Source organism: Aquila chrysaetos, chromosome 1, assembly GCF_900496995.4.
Source record: "Aquila chrysaetos chrysaetos chromosome 1, bAquChr1.4, whole genome shotgun sequence".
Classification (NCBI taxonomy): Eukaryota; Metazoa; Chordata; class Aves; order Accipitriformes; family Accipitridae; genus Aquila; species Aquila chrysaetos.
Genome location: NC_044004.1, coordinates 43,976,660 through 43,995,655, shown reverse-complemented (window position 1 = coordinate 43,995,655; position 18,996 = coordinate 43,976,660). Strand labels below are relative to the sequence as shown.

General features: G+C 37.6%; 1 protein-coding gene across 5 annotated transcripts in view; it reads right to left on the bottom strand.

Moving 5' to 3' along the window:
• Window positions 1–18,996, bottom strand: part of SPOCK3 (SPARC (osteonectin), cwcv and kazal like domains proteoglycan 3) — a 222,097-nt gene that overhangs the window by 79,078 nt on the left and 124,023 nt on the right. For 3 of the 5 annotated variants that reach the window (XM_030018676.1, XM_030018683.1, XM_030018693.1), the window contains one exon: window positions 2,009–2,135. In XM_030018676.1, the coding sequence (XP_029874536.1) occupies window positions 2,009–2,135 (127 nt within the window). Of the gene's footprint in view, window positions 1–2,008; window positions 2,136–5,782; window positions 5,831–18,996 lie in introns of all 5 variants that reach the window. The other 2 variants (XM_030018658.1, XM_030018667.1) reach the window with 1 other exon arrangement.

Genomic DNA, 18,996 nt, shown 5'->3' with positions numbered 1-18,996 from the left:
GAATATCTGACACCTGCTACTTCTACTTTACACTAACTGCATGGGACAAATTGTGGGCTGAGAACACAGTGAACCTAACCTAGCCTGCTAAAATGAATGGGAAACAAAACATCCTTACCTGACTCTGGATAAGCTCAATTTAGAAGTTAACCTTTCTTTCTACATTGTCTACCCATTATATCATTTTTTTTTTCCCCAAAGCAAAAAACATGTGTGAAATATCTAGAGTTACATAACTTAATACAAACATTTGCATGGGATTGGCCTGAAAAGGGAGGGCATACCCCAAAGTAGTGTCCATCTGATAACTGCCAGCTGCCTGGCTGTGTTCTACAATACCATTACTATTTACTGACTTATTTTCAGAAAATGTATTCTACAATTTACCACAGTCATTGACAAATGCATTCTAAATACAAGAAAATTGCTATATAAACTCCTACGGGAGCTTGATGACACAATGAAACTAAACTTTGCCTGGAGTAAAGCAACACAAATATTTGTCTTCATGTCAATTTTTAAAATGACTGCTCCTGAAATAACCTTGCAATGACCTCTATTTTGATGCAACTGCACCCTAGAATATGAAATCATAACATCATTGAAAAGAAATAAAAATTAATATTTATAGGCTAATACATATCTTCTGAGGTCATTAACTTTTTTTAGCATTTTGCTGCCATAAACTTAGATTTGAAATCTACCATTATGAGGTAGTGTAAGACAAAAGGAAAACCCTTCAAAAGCTCTCTGATGCTACATTACTTCTGTATGTATGGGATACAGAGGTTGGATAGTATGTACTATTGCACTGACTGCAGCTCTGATAACGCACTGGAATGGAGGTAGAGTACCTATTTAATCCACTCATTTCACGTCATTCTGTTTGATAAGCACACCCTTACCTTTAACACATGAACTGATGTAAAAATACCTGCATCTCATCATTATTCATAGGCTTCTGTACATCTACTTCAGACCAGACCATGAGAGGCCAAAACGGTCACTTCTGTCTATGGGACTACTTAGAATACAACATTCCTATATGATAAAATAGGAAATAACCAATGAATTCTTGACCAGTTCCCTATAACTTTGTAAGAAAAACATTTTCTAATGTAAGATTTAGAATAAAAGCACTAGAATTGTCAAGGTTGAAGAAGCACTAGTTATAGTCTGATGTTTTTATTTTATCAAGAAGAAAATGTCCTTGGAAAGGATACTTAGTGTTCAATCCAATAGCCATAAACCAATTTTAAGAGAGGATGCTAAACAAATTGATTTGTTTTCAGCATTATGAAGTCCCTCCATCTCACAAGTTTCACCTGAGCTCTGTACTAATGCAGTCCCATGCTTTCTGGACTTCAGTATGACCAGCACAAAATCTTTTCTTCAAAAATGACTGGGTAAACTGACAGTAACATTTTTTAATTACTATTCTGTCTCCAAGGAAGAATGACAGAAAAGACAGTAGGGTTCAGGAATACAGAAGGAAGATTTGGTTATGGTCTTAAAATACATAAAATGCTGTTGCAAGAAGGAAAGATATGCAATGATTATTTACATTATTCTATTTTTTTTATCTGGGTATGTTACATCTATGCCTAGGTCCTTGGAATGTGAAGCATCCCCTCAATGGTCAACTGGAAAATCTGATTTAACATGTTTATCCTACCCCAAACTGGGGACACACAACACGTTTTTCCTTACTCAAAACCCTGCCTTGGTGTCTGTCACAGACAGACTTAACCTGGAGCTCCATTATATTGTGGAGCACTCTTACGCTATGCTGCTTTGGATACTACTGTTTCATGCTGCTTAGGATTTGCTACCATTTTGCTTTTTTGTCTCACAATACACTAGAATTGCTGCAGGTTGCAGTCTGTAACATATATTTTAGACAAAACAAATAAATGTTGATTTGTGTCGCAATACAGTATTTTATTTTCCAAGAGCTGGAATTGACTGAACAATGAAAAAATAATTTAGTTCTTTATTTAATTCTTACCTGAGAAGAATATGTGTGACCATCTGATCCACAAACAGGATTGGTATAAACTACTGGACACTGCTTGCAGTTTGATGAAATGGGACCACCCCTCCACTGTTTATGGCCTAAACCAGCCTCTTTCATACTGTAAGTAAACAAAAAGTATGTAATTCTGATAAGCAGTAGTAAAAATGAACATATTCAGGGTATTTTAATGAGCCTTTACAAACAGTAAGCCATACATGATTTCAGCCAAAATGTTCTCTTCTAAGTAAAGAGCTTCCACAGTCACTGGTATATACTCGCTCACCTTTGTACATTACTCACTGTAGTGATACTTGATACCTGTGTATTATTTATCTTTCTAAGACACCTTAGTAGAAAAAGATGATTAAGATGATGCTTTGGTGACTGTTACACTTATTAATCAGTGAAAGATGTCTGACTTGTGTGGTATTTACTTTTTTTTGTTGTTATTAAATAGTATGAATGGAGCTATTGTATTAATACTGGTGTTTAAGGAGGTAACATTTAAATATTAGAAAATTATATCATAAATACTTCTATAGAAATAGGTAGGTGGTCCTTCAGAGTATTGTTTGCCCCACTTTGACCACTGCCTCTCGCAGCTTACACTTCATAAAATTCAGACTCTAGCACCCAATGTAAAGTTCAAAGGAAAAAAAAGGTAATCCACTGGAGCACAGAATTGATCTGCATAAGCGTATATGTGTATGCTTATACAAACAGATAGATATAGCTAGGTGGATCATTTTAACACAGAAAAAAGCTACGCTGGGTCAGACTAAGAGTCGAAAATAAGTTACTGACGCTTCCTCAGAATACTCTCCTAGCCTTCAGTAATTTGTGGCATATGGCCATCCTCAGACAAACATGTTTTCTCTCTGTAGCTTTGAATTAATTTTTATTCATGAATTTTTTCAATTACTTTTTGCAACGATAAAAGCATTTAGCAGCCATTGTATCCTGAAACAGCTGTTTTATGAGAGTTGCCTAACTCATTGACTGACCTACAATATGCTTTATATATTAATGGCTTCCATATAAATAAGAAAATAGAACAATAATGCATGATTTTTATATTGTGTTTTCTGCTTGGAATCTTAATGAGGAATCTAAAAATGATTATGTTTAGAATACAGCAATGACTTATCAGGACACACTCAAGTAGTAAATGTTCAAACTTATCTTATAAAAAACTTAAATCAAATCTTCTTTAATGAAGCAGAACTCTTTCCGCTTGGTTCACCTACAGATAATACAGAACTATTTTGCTAATTAGTCAAGATCACTGTTTGAGAAGAAGTTGTCTGGAGTAATAAAAAGAAATGAAATTAGAGAAAATAAAATCCTCATCCTCTGGTTTTATGATGTGCAGAGTAAAAGGCTAAAAGAACACACCTAACAGCAAACTGATGATGATCAAAACCAAAACCCCATTTCTCTATGCTCATTTTTTTATGCTGTTCATTATTTTTGCTGTAACTATGGTCTTTAAAAAGAAAAAAAAAGAAATAAAATCATATAATCTATAGAAGTTTACGTTCAGATTATGTTGTGTGGTGAAATTTTGAAGAACACAGGTTTTTTACAGTGTAAACAGGAACCTGAAAAGTTGTACAGAGAAATTATCAGTTATGGCTGAAAAAGCTAGTAATAGCTTCAATTACATGTAGCATAATGAGTGGTAAAATATCTGTACAGGAAGTTTTTAGGTCCATCAGGAAGTATAAAAAAAAGGTAACAATTCAAACATACCACCCTAATTAATAATAAATAACAATCCTTTCTGCTGAGTTGCATCATTTGAACACTATAAACCATTTCATTTCTATTATAGTAAAGAAAAGCATAGTTGAACTGTTGAACTGAACAAAGTTGAATCTTTGCTTATGTATAATATATAGTAATAACCTGACTATTACTGCTCCTCTCACTTGACTTAGAGTTTTCCAATCATCCACATGAGCTCCAGTGTAATTAGATCATTTAGATGGCTGCACCTTTCTCTTACTTCTTGTTACTTTTATAGCTCACAGTTTTCCAGAAGTGCCCCAGTAGCCTGAGGTTACTGACAGGACCAGAGTCCCAACTATCAGCCTGATGCAATTTCTATTTATCTGAAATACAGTAAGTTTAAAATGCTGCATTCATCAATTACAAAAGTTCCAGACATCAACAGGGAGAACAACTTCAATACCAGCAAATAACAGAAACTGGAAGCAGGATTTTTAAGACACACAGGGGCTGTTGGGTGTAGATGTTGTGGTGGTGCAGCCCCCCCCCACCCTGGGCAATATTGCGATGTCAGGACCAGCCAACCTTGTGTTCTTGTGCAGTGAGTTGGGACAACCTGGTGCTTTCTTATCCTGACTACAGTACAGTCAGTCAGAACAGTTAGGCACTCCCTAACTGTACCTGAAACTCCTGCTGCCTGGATCATGGCCCAGCTTTGAAGGTGCCTGACAAGAATTGTGGCTGGAATGAAATTACACTGACCAAAGACAATCATCTTGCGAACCTATAAACAGCAGTCCCAAGTGATGCCCTTTGAGATCTCCTGGACTGCAGCAGGCTGCGACCAGCATCTCCCTCTGAGTGCACGCCTCACAGAGCTCGCGAACCTTCCAGTTTACGAAAATCAGAGGACTGTTGCCGAAAGCTGACTACGGGACCTGGGCTGAAACCCTTCACTCCTTGAGGCTCAACCCTTTGCCCGTTGAGAAATGCCGAGACATTTGACGTGAATATTTCACTGAACTCGAGCGGAATTTTTAACAGGTATACCTTTTGTTTATTTATATATCTATCTCTATCTTTAAGTCTGTGTGCATGCACATGAATTGACCTACGTATCCAATAGCAAGTACAGTACAAATAATGCCCTTTCAAATCTATAATTAAACCACTGTTGTGATTATAGCAAATTCTATCACTTTGTAAATGTTAAATTAGTCAATGATTAAGTGCTGCTAAATCTTGTGATCCACCTTAAACTGTGAATGAACCTCAAACTGCTGCTACACACATACAATCCCTTTAGACAAAAATCGTTGACCAAGCCTGGGACTAGGAGTAGATGCAGCCACACCCAAGCTCCATCAGGAGTTTAGAAAGCAAGGGGGTCTTCTCTGAACCTCGTGACTCAATGGGAGGGTCTCCCTTACCTTTTTGCATCTCCCATCTCCATGCAAATCATGAAAACTCAATTCTAACTCGATCTCCCTTTGTATGTTTCTCCCTTACCCTTCTGCGTCTTTGGTCTCTGTATAAATCATTCTAGTTTGATGCTAACTTAATTTTCCTTTGTACGCTTCATCTGTGTATTAAGTAATAGAGTGAACCTTGCCATCGAAATTTGTGAAGTTGTACTTTTATAAACTTCTATTAATTCACTTTTGCTAATACCCTTGACGGTGATTCTTTAAGCTGCCCAAACCACTAACTCATGACAAATGCTTAAAACACATCAAAGAAAGGACTAGTGGTGATTACAGGGTTTTAGCATATCTGCACCCTTGTACATGCCCTCAATGAAGTTTAAAGACAAGAAAAGACAGAGGCGGGGTGGGGGGAGGAAGCCCTTTTAGACAGAGGAAAACGGATAAGTAAAATCACCCTAAGGAAGGAAAAGAGAATGATGTGTCTCAGGAAGGACCACAAGGGGGGTGGACACTAGAAGAAGCTCAGGACATGGAAATTGCAATCTGTGACAACCAGCGGAGAGGTATGAAGAAAATGGAAAATATTTTATGTAGTCACATAGATTACCTTCTCTCAACTATCCTCTGCTTTGTTAGGCTTTTAACTGCAGGTTGTCCCAGGGTACTGATTTAGCGTGAAGAGAGTCAAGTTTCCTGTCATACACAGAACTCACCTGAGACCTTCAGCAGACCACTTTCTCAAAATCTTTGTTTCTATATAACTAATAATATGTAACTTCTGTTTCTACAAAACAAAAATATCTGCATTTTTCCAAACTTGGAATTGGTATAATGATAAATAAATTATAAATAATGATACTTTGAAGGTATCAATCCAGAGATACCTGGTTATGGAAATGCTTTCAAGGAACATCTGTTCAGAAGCTTTAGCACAATGGTGCAGAAACTAGATTCTGTATTATCAGAGCTGCTGAACAGCTATTTTTTGATTGTCAGTCACTGAGATGACAGGCAAATATGAAAAGTCAATTAAAAACAATTTTAATACTAGTTATGGTAGACACATGCATTTCATAAAATATATTAATAATGCCTTTTACTTATGTACTCAAACATTTCCTTTCACCATTATTTAACTGCATCAGATTTGTTCCTGTTGTCTATTTCTTTGCTATCAGGTGGTGTGTTTATTTTTTTTAGAGCTAGGCAATGAGCATACACACAAACTAGTGACATGGAAATAACTGAGAAACTACTGTGGTGATATAAATCATCTTGAATTAAGATCATTGGTGTATGTCCACAACGTCATGAAATAAAATACAGAAAGACTATTTAACTACAATATAAATAACCTGTTATCATTTACTTGTGTCCTGGTTTCAGTTGGGATAGTTAATTTTCTTCCTAGTATCTGGTATAAAGTTGAGGTTTGGATTTAGTATGAGAAGAATGTTGATAACACACTGACATTTTTAGTTGTTTCTAAGTAGTGTTTAGACTAAGTCAAGGATTTTTCAGCTTCTCATGCCCAGCCAGCAAGAAGGCTGGGCGGGCACAAAAAGTTGGCACAGGACACAGCCAAGGCAGCTGACCAAAACTGGCCAAAGGGGTATTCCATGCCATGTGACGTCATGTCTAGTATATAAATTGGGGGCATTGGCCTGGGGGTGATAGCTGCTCAGGAACTAACTGGTTGGTAAGTGGTGAGCAATTGCATTGTACATCACTTGTCTTTCTCAGGTTATATTTCACTCTCTTTTTGTTATCTTCCTTTTCATTACAATTATTATTATTATTTTATTATTTATTTTTTATTTCAATTATTAAACTGTTCTTATCACAACCCATGAGTTTTACTTGGTTTTGATTCTCCCTCCCATGGGGTGGGGGAGGGAGGAGTGAGCGAGCAGCTGCATGGTGCTTAGTTGCTGGCTGGGGTTAAACCACAACAACTTGAGATATGCAAATAAATCAATATATTTTTACATTTTAAAATCTTAAGATGGCAAAACAAATAGTAAACAAAGAAATCAGCTACATCACTATAAGAAAGCAATTTTCTTTTTCCTCTTCCTTGTATTTATTATTTTTTGATTCGATATGCAAAAAGAAAACCCAGATCACTGCAACTTGTAGTTACTAAAATTCTACCATTTAATTTTGCAATTCCACTACAATCACTATAAATGTTCTTGCACTTGTTAGTATTCTGCCACAATAAATATATGATGCCATGTGAAAGTCAACCTCTTCCACTGACAAATTTTATACTTCTAAATTTCCTGAAAAGGGCTTTGGAATCTGTCTAGTAATAAAATAACTATTACTGAATGCAGAAGCTCCACCTTATCTGACATTGTTGACACCTAAAGGGTAAAATTAAATATATGGGTTTAATTTACCAGCAACACTTGTGATTGCTTTAATTTGCATACACCAAATCGTGCATATGCTTTTAGACTGCATATGCAACTGCATGCCTAGAAACATAATTAGCCAATCTGCGCAATTACTCTATCCTATGTACCTGTTTGCATACATAAACTTACCTTCCTGTATACACAGTCATCATGCCTGCAAATAGTTTGAGAATGGTTAATGTAACCCATTGAAAATTTAGCTGCAAGCAACTCTTTGGCAACATGACTTATTTAATGATATGTATAAAATGCACGAGTGCCCAATTCATTTGAAAAAAGTGGTATTTTATAGCTAGATTTGAGAATCTTCAAACACAGGTCTTCAAATACAGGCCAACAGAAACAAATCTGAGTTACTAAAAACCTAATCTTTCAAAGAACTCTTGTAACTCTTCTCTGATTACTACATTTGCATTTTTTAGAGATTTTAGAATTATTCCAATTTAGAGACTGCCTGATTATGTTTTGCCATGGCCTTTGGGGGACACAATCAGGCTGTGCAAGATTAACATAATCAGAGAAAACACTTGTATCATGGAATCTAATTTGCTTTCATTAGAGTTCACTGGATTTCCTTCAAAGTTCTCTTTTCATGCGGAAGCATCCTGGAAGAAAACTATGGCTGTCAATATATTGTTGAGATGTTTATTTCAAATGTTAAAAGAAACCAAGACATTATTGCCAGTCTCTGTGTGTGTATGTCTATATTATTTTGACTTGTTTCATTATTTTGCACTATTCCTAACAAATACAAGAAAAATCTGTCTTAAGAAAGTAATAATTGACTCAATCTGAGACAAATAAAGCAAAGGTTAATAAAGTTAATATGGGAATCAAAATACAATATATTTTAGCAACTTTAAATTAAGTGTTGGCAAGATGTTTGTATTTATTGATGGACCATCATAATATTTGGCAGAAACATGTGAGATTATATAAATTCAGCTATTATTCTTTCCCAGCGTCTGCACCCAAGACATTATATTAGAAAATTATGTATGATCTATCATTTTTGTCAGGATCACTAAGCATATATACTCAGTATTATTTCAGAATTTAAAAGACTATTTCTGTGCATGTAAAAAGAAAATGCTACTTACTCATTTATACCAGAGAAGGAACACAAGTACATATCTTAAAGATAGAAATTCTTGCTACCTCTTTCCACCTACGTGTATTATTAAAAAGATAAGTTTACACTTTAAGGTAGTTTCTTGCCTTGTTGTCACACAGCCCCATTATTTTCAGTACCATTCCGCCTACTCTTGCCAAGCAGAGAAATCAGTATTTTATTCTAAATGTTTATATAATAAACTAAAATCTAAACAAAACAGCCTTATATACTTAAAAAAACAACAACCAACAGTTTTAAGTAATGCTACTGAAACTTCCTGGAATAGTATTTGCTTCCTTTTGATTGAGTGAAGTTAGCTAGTAAAGTATTTTAATGAGACAGAAAAGCAAAGATTGCACAGCAACACTGAAATGAGTTTTCTCATTATTTAACTTATCTGGAGTTGCTTGAGAGGTGAAAGGGACCTAATACAGGAACAGCTGAATGCAGAGCTCATGCCAACCTTCTTTTCCATTACGTTGGCAAATGATACAGGCATTTCAAAGAGTAATTTGTTACAAATTACTAGGTAAATCACCAGGGGAGGCAGGGTGGTGAAGATTTGAGATGTTGAAGTCTAAAAAGTGCCTATTAGAGATATCAATCCTGTATGATTTTTTTTGAAAAAAGGTTATCAGCACAAAGTAGACTGAAGGTTTTTCTTAGGACCTCTTACACTTGCTACACTTGTATTTTACATAGTTACGCACTGATTAGCACGTATTTTTCTAACACTTAAAATATAACTTACAAAGAAGGAACAACATTAAAAAAAGCTTGAGTCAAAATCATTACATTGTTATCATAGTTTTCTGATCAGAACTGCTATATGGTCAGTTACATCTTTAGGAGACATACAGCTACAAAAAAAATTTATAAAGGAAATCCAAATTACCTAAATGAAAAAAAAAAAAAAAAAAAAAGAAAGAGACTTAGGGTAGGTAATTAGGAGATAATGGGCAAATAAAGGGAAAGAAAACCTGGGTTAGAGACTTAGACTTCAAAAAAAATAAAAGTAATCAGATGTTTTTACCAATGCCCCTAACTTCCAGATGGTAGTCAATTATGTGTATGTGGTGTTAAAAAAGCTAGTTCATGGTAAGAGAACACTATTGAAATCTGAAGGAAAAGTTGACCTCTGTAGAAAAGGCTCCAAATATTCTTTCAAAATTGTGGCTCTTTTCAGCTCAACATCTCAGAGTCCCCCCTCCCACCTACAGCTATTCTTTAAAAAGTTCTGATTAAAATCTTTTGTTTTAGTTAAAGAGCAAAGACAGAAAAAGGATGTTCACATATTGCCTAGAGACAATGACAGAATATAGACTTGTTAAAGGATTAAGAAGATAGTTGTACTAAAAGAGATACCAAGTACTGCATCAGAATCCTTCTCTCTTCCTTCCATAAATATAAATTCCCTTCCTTCCCAGCTGACACTATTCCTAAACACCCTAGGAAAATCAGTAAAATCTAGATGGCAAAAATGAGCACATTCTTCACACCCCTCTTTCACTTCTCCTTCCAGCATAAGCCCCAGACTACAGAGATAGCACTCTCTGGAGCACCAGTTCTGTAGAGCATGATTTGTCCATTATTATCTAACACAGGCATTTATATGCATTGTGAAGTCAAAAATATATAATAAATTTCCACTAAAAGCCAGCATTATTTATGGATATGCCTATTGCATTCCCACGAAACGATCTGACATAGTTCCATGCATTCCCTATATATTTAACTAGAAATGGTCACATACACGTATCTGAAGCAGATTTTGCTTGGCATATACTGGAGATATGGAAAGCATTTATTTTCTGTCACAGAAACCACTGTACTCAAATTTTTCTAAAGATAGAGACGTTAAGTTGACCCTTAATATCTGTAATAACTCTATTACATTCTCTGTTTAAAGTAGCAGACACATAATGTTACGTTAATAAAAACAAGTGAGGTACATGAGCGCAAACAATATCTAAATTATGAGACTTATTAAACAAATGTGTATTTACCATTTTGAACACAACAAACTTTTTTGTTTGCACAAACTGGTATAAAGTGTTGTTGAAGATAAGGAACAAGACTGCATCTTCCCACAGAATAGCAGTATTATAGATGTTAAGATATTTAAACACCAGAAATGTTGAATTCCTTGAGATCTACAAAAGATCAAAACCATATTCTCACCTAGTGATACTGGAGATGTCCTTCATCCTTATTTTTATTGCTTCAGAATACACGCTGAACTACTTAGTGGATAATCAGGTGTTTTGGGTTTGTGTGGCATGGGGTTTTTTGGCAGCAGGGGAGGGGGCCGCAGGGGTGGCTCCTGTGAGAAGCTGCTAGAAGCTTCCCCGGCTCCCAGTCAGACCCGCCTCTGGCCCAGGCCGAGCCCATCAGTGACGGTGGTTGCGCCTCTGGGAGAACAGATTTAAGAAGGGGAACCTGCAGCGGCGGAGGAGATTGGAATGTGAGAGGAACACCTCTGCAGACACCGAGGTCAGTGAGGAAGGAGGGGAGGAGGTGAGCCGGAGGAGGGGATGCCCCTGCAGCCCGTGGTGAGACGGCAGGCTGTCCCCCCCCCAGCCCATGGAGGGGAGAGGGGGGATGCCCCCCAAGATGGCCGTGACTCCGTGGGAAAGCTCGCACTGGAGCAGTCTGTGCCTGAAGGACTGCGGCCCGCAGAAAGGACTCGTGCCAGGGAAGTTCGTGAAGGACTGCAGCCCATGGGAAGGACCCACGCTGGAGCAGGGGAAGAGTGAGGAGTCCTCCCTCTGAAGAGGAAGGAGCAGCAGAGAAAAGGTGTGATGAACTGACCCCAACCCCCATTCCCCGTCCCCCTGCACCATTGGAGGAGAGGAGGTAGAGAGAACCGGGAGTGGAGTTGAGCTGGGAAGGAGGGAGGGGTGGGGGGAAGGTATTTTAAGGTTTGGGTTTACTTCTCATTATCCTTGTTTTGATTTGATTGTTTTTTTCCCAAGTTGAGTCTGTTCCACAAACAAATTGTTTTTTTCCCAAGTTGAGTCTGTCTTTTGCCTGTGACCATAAGTGGTGAGTGATCCCTCCCTGTCCTCATCTCGACCCATGAGCTTTTCTTCACATTTTCTCTTCCCCATCCCAGGATGGGGGAGGAGTAAGCAAGCAGCCTTGAGGTGCTTTGTTGCCAGCTGGGCTTAAACCATGACATCAGGTTAGATGACAGCAGAGTCCAGGGGGTTTGGTTTGTTTTAATAAGAAAGCCACAGATTTAAGTAATTTTCTGTATGACTTCTGTGAACTTTTGGCCTTTTACTCCTGCCTACTCCACAAATCGACTTAGAAGTCCTGAGCCACAGAAGCTGTCAAAACTTGAGGTTCACCCACTAAAGGTGAGAGCTGAGCATAAACCATCTTCTCGCTATCTCTAAGAAGGAAATCTGGACATGCAGGTCAATGGAGCACCAAAACACACTCCATCACTCCATGAGTATCTGAAGTTTGGACCATCAGAGTGAGGAAGAATGGCACATATTTTACAAAGTTAACTCACAGCTAACTGCCTAGCTGTCCTCCTAAGGACTGAAGTTTTAATATGGCATGGCTGAATAACCTTGGCTCAGACTTCTGAGGAAACTACTAAATTGCGAGAAAGAGCTATGAGAAATTATGTGGCACCGTGCAATATAAGAAACGTAAACTGCAGACAGAACTAAGATTGTTGAGACATAATCAGTCAGGGGTGGGGGGAAAACAAGCCACAAGTATGAAAAGTTATAAAATCATAAAAGGAAAAAAACAGATTCAGAAGCTTAAACTGAGCCTCAGTGTTGTTTGAACTGAGGATCAGCCCATTTCAAGGAGCAATGGAAGACAACACTTGTTATACTTGATTGAACTGTCTGGCCAGCAAGGATTCATGGGGTATCTTGCAAAAGGTAAAGAGCATCTTCACATTCAGTCTGACCACAAATTAGTCCTAGCTATATATTTTCTCTATTTGACGATAAATAATTTTGTACTTTTAGGTAGCATGTATCCTGCTTACAGAGCCTTTGTGAACTGTAAAAATTGCTAGAACAAAGTGGTCCAGAGAGGGAAGATTATAAATATAGGTTCAGAAGTAAAGAACACAGTGGAAGAAAAATTTGGATGAAGAAGGCATTTGCGCAGAGCAGAGTGATTCACCTATCACAGGAAGTCTGATTTGGCTCTTCAGCATAGTTATTTTGGCCTCCAAGATGAGAAATGACAAATTCTTCTATAAGGTATAAAAACAACACTACCTCTAGAAGACAGTTAAACTATGCATTGGTTGATCTCTTAGTATATTCATATATTTTTCAGTTCTTTTAATGTTGGCAGTTTTGTTACATCTGTAATTTCTTTCAACAAAACAATATGAAATACTGCATTTTAATTTTATTTTCTTTTACAGTAAAGGATCTCATTTCTCTAGAGGCTATTTTCTATGCAGGCATCCATTTGACATCATATGAATGTACAGGATGTCCAAATCACTGTGCCATCTAGAGGCCACACTAAGAAATCTTCTTATCACCTATCATTACTTAGCAAAGATCATTACTTAATAGATATATGCAATATAAGAAGATAAATAAATTATATATCCTGGGAGACAAGCTAATTTCCTACATCTTTCAAAGCTGACATCATCAAATACAAACCTCACGTTCTATAACTTCTACAGTACGATGGTCAGTGAGCAAAGTTAAGATGTGACATTTTTAATTTATACCAGTTGTGTGTAGATTAGGATTTAAAGATTGTAGATAAAATCCTGGTCCTGTTGAACTCATAAGAAAACTCCTATCGACTTCCAGTGGGCGATAGTTTTAGTCTGTTGCATCAGGCTTCACGTATCACAGCTACAGTTCAAGATGCTATGTTTCTATAGTAACAAGAGAATGATTCCTAAAGATTATAAAGGTTTGGGGCTAATTCAGTAGTACCACACTTGGATCACAGAGTAACACAGGACTCTGCCAATGAACACAACCAGTGTATCTGCATTAGCAAACAGGTACCACAGGATTACACATACAGAGTGAAACACCTGGTGTGAGAACCTAATGCCCATCTTTTGGGGGGAGAGGGGGGCATGGGTTGTTTTTCTGTTTAGTTTTTTAACTTTGAACTTCCTCTAGTCTGGCATGCTGGCACACATTAGGTAGGGTCTTGGAGAACATCTCCCAGTTTTTTTCATTCAAAATGAATCCATTTCATACACCCTGAGAGCCACTCCACTATTAAAACCAAAGCAAGGTGAGATGATCAGATTTTCGCACAGTAACACACTCCCAATTGAACCAAAACACTAATGTAGACATATAGGGGTTTTTGCTGCCTTGCTTTTAAGCTTCAGTTTTTCCTTCTCCTCCTCCTCTTTTAAGCATATGTTTTTTGAAGAAGAAAAAAATTTCTTTCCAAAAGAACATTACATTACTCTCTTTATTAACTTCATTGCACCCCAAATCAACCAGTCCATAATATCAGTAAAAGAAAGAAGAGCTCACTGAAATACAGAAGACCAGGAAAATCACCCCTATTCTTTCAGTATTTTTTGTTTTCAATGAATACAACAATTTATCACAGTTGTGTCTTTGTGAATTATAGCATCACTGTCAGAACCCTTTTTCTTCCAAGGACCAAACTGCCCTCCCCAGAACACAAAAAATACCACCAGCTAATTTGTGCCAGTATGTCCTACACTCTCTTGCCCTTCACTTTTTCTCCAGGCTCTGTGGAGACTGAAGAAAGGTCCGTGAATCTATAAAGGAAGAAAGAGTTGGACAGCAGACACACAGAAACCTGCCAGACCCAATGCAGACATCCATCCATGCTCAACAGCAATTCCTATAGATTACACATACAAACAGGGGCCTTCACTTTTGTTTCCTCCCCTTTTCATGGTGAAAATTATTTCTTCACCAAGTTCCCAGTGGCAGATCAGCCAAAAGGGCTATGGCAATATAATTCCAAAAGACTCCATGGCATTGACAAGTAAAATCAAACTGCAGGAACACAAACTGCTAAAGAAACATAGACTTTGAATCCAGACTCTGCAATATCAACGTGTTTGAGGCAAATTCTTTTTCTCTTTCAGGTATCTCACACAACAATGCAGAAGGCAGTATCTCTAATGGTTACTTGCTTATCCTAAATTGTTAGTTCTGTGCAATGATCTGGGTTGACACCTAGTTTAGCAATCATGATAAAAATCTGCTGGGTTTAATAGAGATAAATTACCACAGCAAATAATAATGTCTGACAAAACACATCATAAAATGATAAAGCAAAGCAGAAGCCAAGAGTTACTAATGATTCCTATGATAGTAGGAACAACTACTATTAGAAGTTTTCAAGGATTACTGGTTTCAGAAACTGTACAAAACATAAAATGACCCTCGTACATGAAAGAGGTTTACTATAACCAAAGCTCCATGTATATTTCATATGCAAAGCAAAATGTCACACAAGGGCTGATTTTTCTTCCTCTCTAATGCAACATTTTGAAGGATATATTTTGTAGGGATATAAAGGTAAATAAAATAAAATCAGGTGGAGAAAGAACAGTTAAGTTAAAGAAAAAGGTATTTCAATTATTTTGAAATTATATGAAAACGTATTGTCATTTAAATGATAAAGATGCTTCCTTGACTAGATATTGTTTTCACATATTGTAGATAGTGCAAAATTACCTTGGCAATATTGAGTTCATAATTTTTAAGCTTAGCAACTCACCTACTATTTTTCCAAATTCACGTTGTTTAGAGAACTTGTTCCACTTCATAAAAATATTGACCTAAACATATTTTCTTTCCTTTCAGTGAATACATGCATTTTTACTCAACCAAACAGACATTGAGAAACTCAGGATCTCCTAACTTACACAGTTATTTAAGTGCTATTCTAAAAAAATGGCTTTATTATTCTTTTAATGTGTAGAATCTTAAAAATTCCATATCTCTCACTAATGAACAATGGTTAATTTTTTCACAAGCACTGCAGAAATTGACAGTAATAAAGTTGAACAGGTTTGAATAGCTCCAGTGACTACACGGGATGCTCACTGTTATAACTGATTCCAGAATTGAGGCCTCAAATAATTTTATATACATATTTTAGTTGATATAATGTATAGGCAATATTAAAAAATAAAATTGAGATTCATACACACACATCCCAAGTTGGTAAAGCAATAATGTATTATTTTAGAAGGATTTTTAATAGTGTATGTTAATTTATGAACTTATACTTCACCTTTTGATCACTTAACAAGATATGCAAATGTCTTCTGTAAATGCTTTCTATGCTAATCTAAGCGTTTGACCTTGTCATAATGTAATTTTTTAATCATTTCTCTTGAGAGTTATCACCTTTTCTCAAAACTGTTTTCATTTTATAAAGCTAAAAGAATCATTAAACAGCTCTCAAACCCATAATTTTCTATTTTGCAAAGACAGAACATTACACAGATTTTGTGTCAGCCTTGCAGAGTTTACCTCTTTGAATATAAATATATTCACTGTCTATTGGAAAAAACAAAGACATCAATTTGTGTTCAAAAGAAAGCAGAGATTCTTCAACATGTTTTCAAATACAGATAACTCAGAAGTGAAAATAATTTCCTTTCTTTTACACATTATTTAATAAAGCAGAATACTTTTTTTTTTTTTAAAGACAGAAACCAGTTCTCTTCAGTCAAAGAAAATAATTTTAAGAACTAGATATAATAACCAGAAGGTTGTGTCAAGTCTTACATTCTTATAGTCTGTTGAACAGGAATCTAAAAAGTCCCTAATAATAAGCAAAGTGCAATAATCAGATTTGGTTAGTGATATGTGGGTCCTATGTATCAGCATGTTTCATATTTGTAAAACTGCAGAGTTAGATATTGGCTTAATTTTTTAATGATTATGTATCTATTGTTGAGAGAAGTCAAAGTTATTAATTCAGAGCCTGGTTTGCATAATATGATGCTTTTTGTTACCTGCATTTGATAGTCCAATTACAGATACAGTTCTCATCAGAAAGCATCTTAAAGCCTATGATTCAGAAAAAGTAACTGAGGGAAGAAAAATAAATGAAACATAAAAAGTAAATTAAAAAACAAATGAAAATAAATGAATCATAATGAAATAACTAATAATCACTTATACAGCCAAAGAAGACAAATAGTGACAATATTTTGATTAATATTGCTATTAGAATGGCCACTCCTACAAGATTTACTATTTTATGTTAAGTATAATTACAGAATAGTTTTCCCTAGAAAATAGCTAATTTTCCTATTGGCTTAAAACACTGGCTGCCACAAAAATGTTCTTTTGCCATTATAAAAGTAGACTGATATTCCACTCATCACATTCAGTACCCTGCAGACAGTGTGATTCTCACACAATCTATCTTTCTCATTCCCTTGCAATTGCAAGTTGCACTCTTGCTGCCCATGCTCCCAGCTCTTTCTTCTCTCATATGGGATCAGTCACAGTGTCTGCTTGAAAATTAAGACAGAAAAGAAGGAAGAAAAGTCCATTTATAAGCATCACAGTAATCAATATCTGAAAGAAGGATTTCCATTTTCTCCCTTTAATATTATTATCATACATGTCTGCTGGGTCAATCACTTGAGAGCCAGCAGGCAGCTTAAAACTTTTATGTCTTTGAGCACTTAAAAAGTTTATATGCATTCTTCAAAACTTTATATTCAACTCCTTAGGTAGGCTTATAGGCAGAAAATATCAGTTAATGATCAATTTCAAAAGGACATGCCATTTTTCCTTCTGAATCGGAAGTACAGAAGATAACTAAAGAAACATTATTTCTGAAAAGTGACTAAAGTAGTGTAGGAGTTAAAATAGGCACCGTTCTGTGACCACCTGTGCAGGCCAAGGGCACTCATCCTACCTGACCCTCAAGGCAGAATGGTGGGCACTCGCCTGAAAGCAAAGGCTGCAGCTCCAGCTGGGGGGGTCTGCACCATCCACCCCAGTGGTGGCTGATGCCTCCACCCAGACGGAGCTGCTGAAGGGAATGCTGCAGTGCAGACCTCAGACAGCAGGAACTGCCTAGACCTTTCTCCTGGGGCAGGGACAAGCAGCAGACCTGCCTGCAAAAGGTGTGCCCAGGTGGAGGATCTCCTGCAGCCGGTGACCGAGCTCCAAGAGGCGGTGAGAAGGCTGTGTAACATCAGGGAGGCTGAGAAGAGGGTAGGTAGCTCATTTCAAGCACAGTCTGCAGTGGAGCCACAGCCCACGGCCAAACAGCCAAAAACTTCCCCACCAGCATACGCACAGAAGGGAAGGGGGCCAATAACGCAGAAGAACAGAAGCTTGCAATGGGAAGGACCTGCAGGAGGAAGGGACTTCCCCCAAAGCCTGAGGTGCCCTTGCAGAACCGCTTCACTGCTCTGCAGACTGAAGAGGAAAGACCGGTCACAGCAGCAGAGACACTGGAGTTGAGTAAGGCAGCGCAGTCTGCTCCCCGTATAACCACCAGCACAACTAAGAAAAGGCGACGGGTGATAGTAGTAGGCGACTCTCTTCTGACAGGTACGGAGGCACCCATCTGCTGACCTCATGCGCTCTCTAGAGGTGTGCTGCTCACCAGGGGCTCATATCAGAGATGTCACCAATAGACTACCAAGCCTCGTACAGTCCACCAACTATTATCCATTGCTTTTGTTTCATGTGGGCACCAGTGATGCAGCCAGGAGCAGTCTGAGGACTATAAAGAAGGATTACAGAGCCCTGGGAGCGGCGGTAAGGGACTCTGGAGCGCAAGTAGTTTATTCATCAATCCTCCCAGTCAAAGGGAAGGGGTTTGAAAGGGTCAGTCGAATGTGGCAAATCAACAAATGGTTACAGGACTGGTGCCACAACCAGAGGTTCAGCTACTTAGAACACAGGACTTGCTTTGAGAAACCTGATCTGCTGGGGGCTGACCCTGTCCATCTGTCAAAGAAAGGGAAGAACATCTTCAGTCACAAGCTTGCCAAGCTGGTGAAGAGGCCTTTAAACTAAAGTTGCTGAGGGAGGGGAACCTCAATCCATCCCACTCCTACCAGTTTGATGCCAGTGCCAGCAATAGATGCCCAGAGACTGGAGAGGGATCACAGTTCAGCAGGAGAGCACCTGAAGAGCAGCACAAAGGAATTCCAGCTGGTAAGTCTGCTTCATCGGGCGCCCAACTTAAACGCCTCTATGCAAACACACGTAGCATGGGGAACAAACAAGAGGAGTTAGACACGTGCGCACGCTTGCAGGGCTATGATCTTACTGGCATCACAGA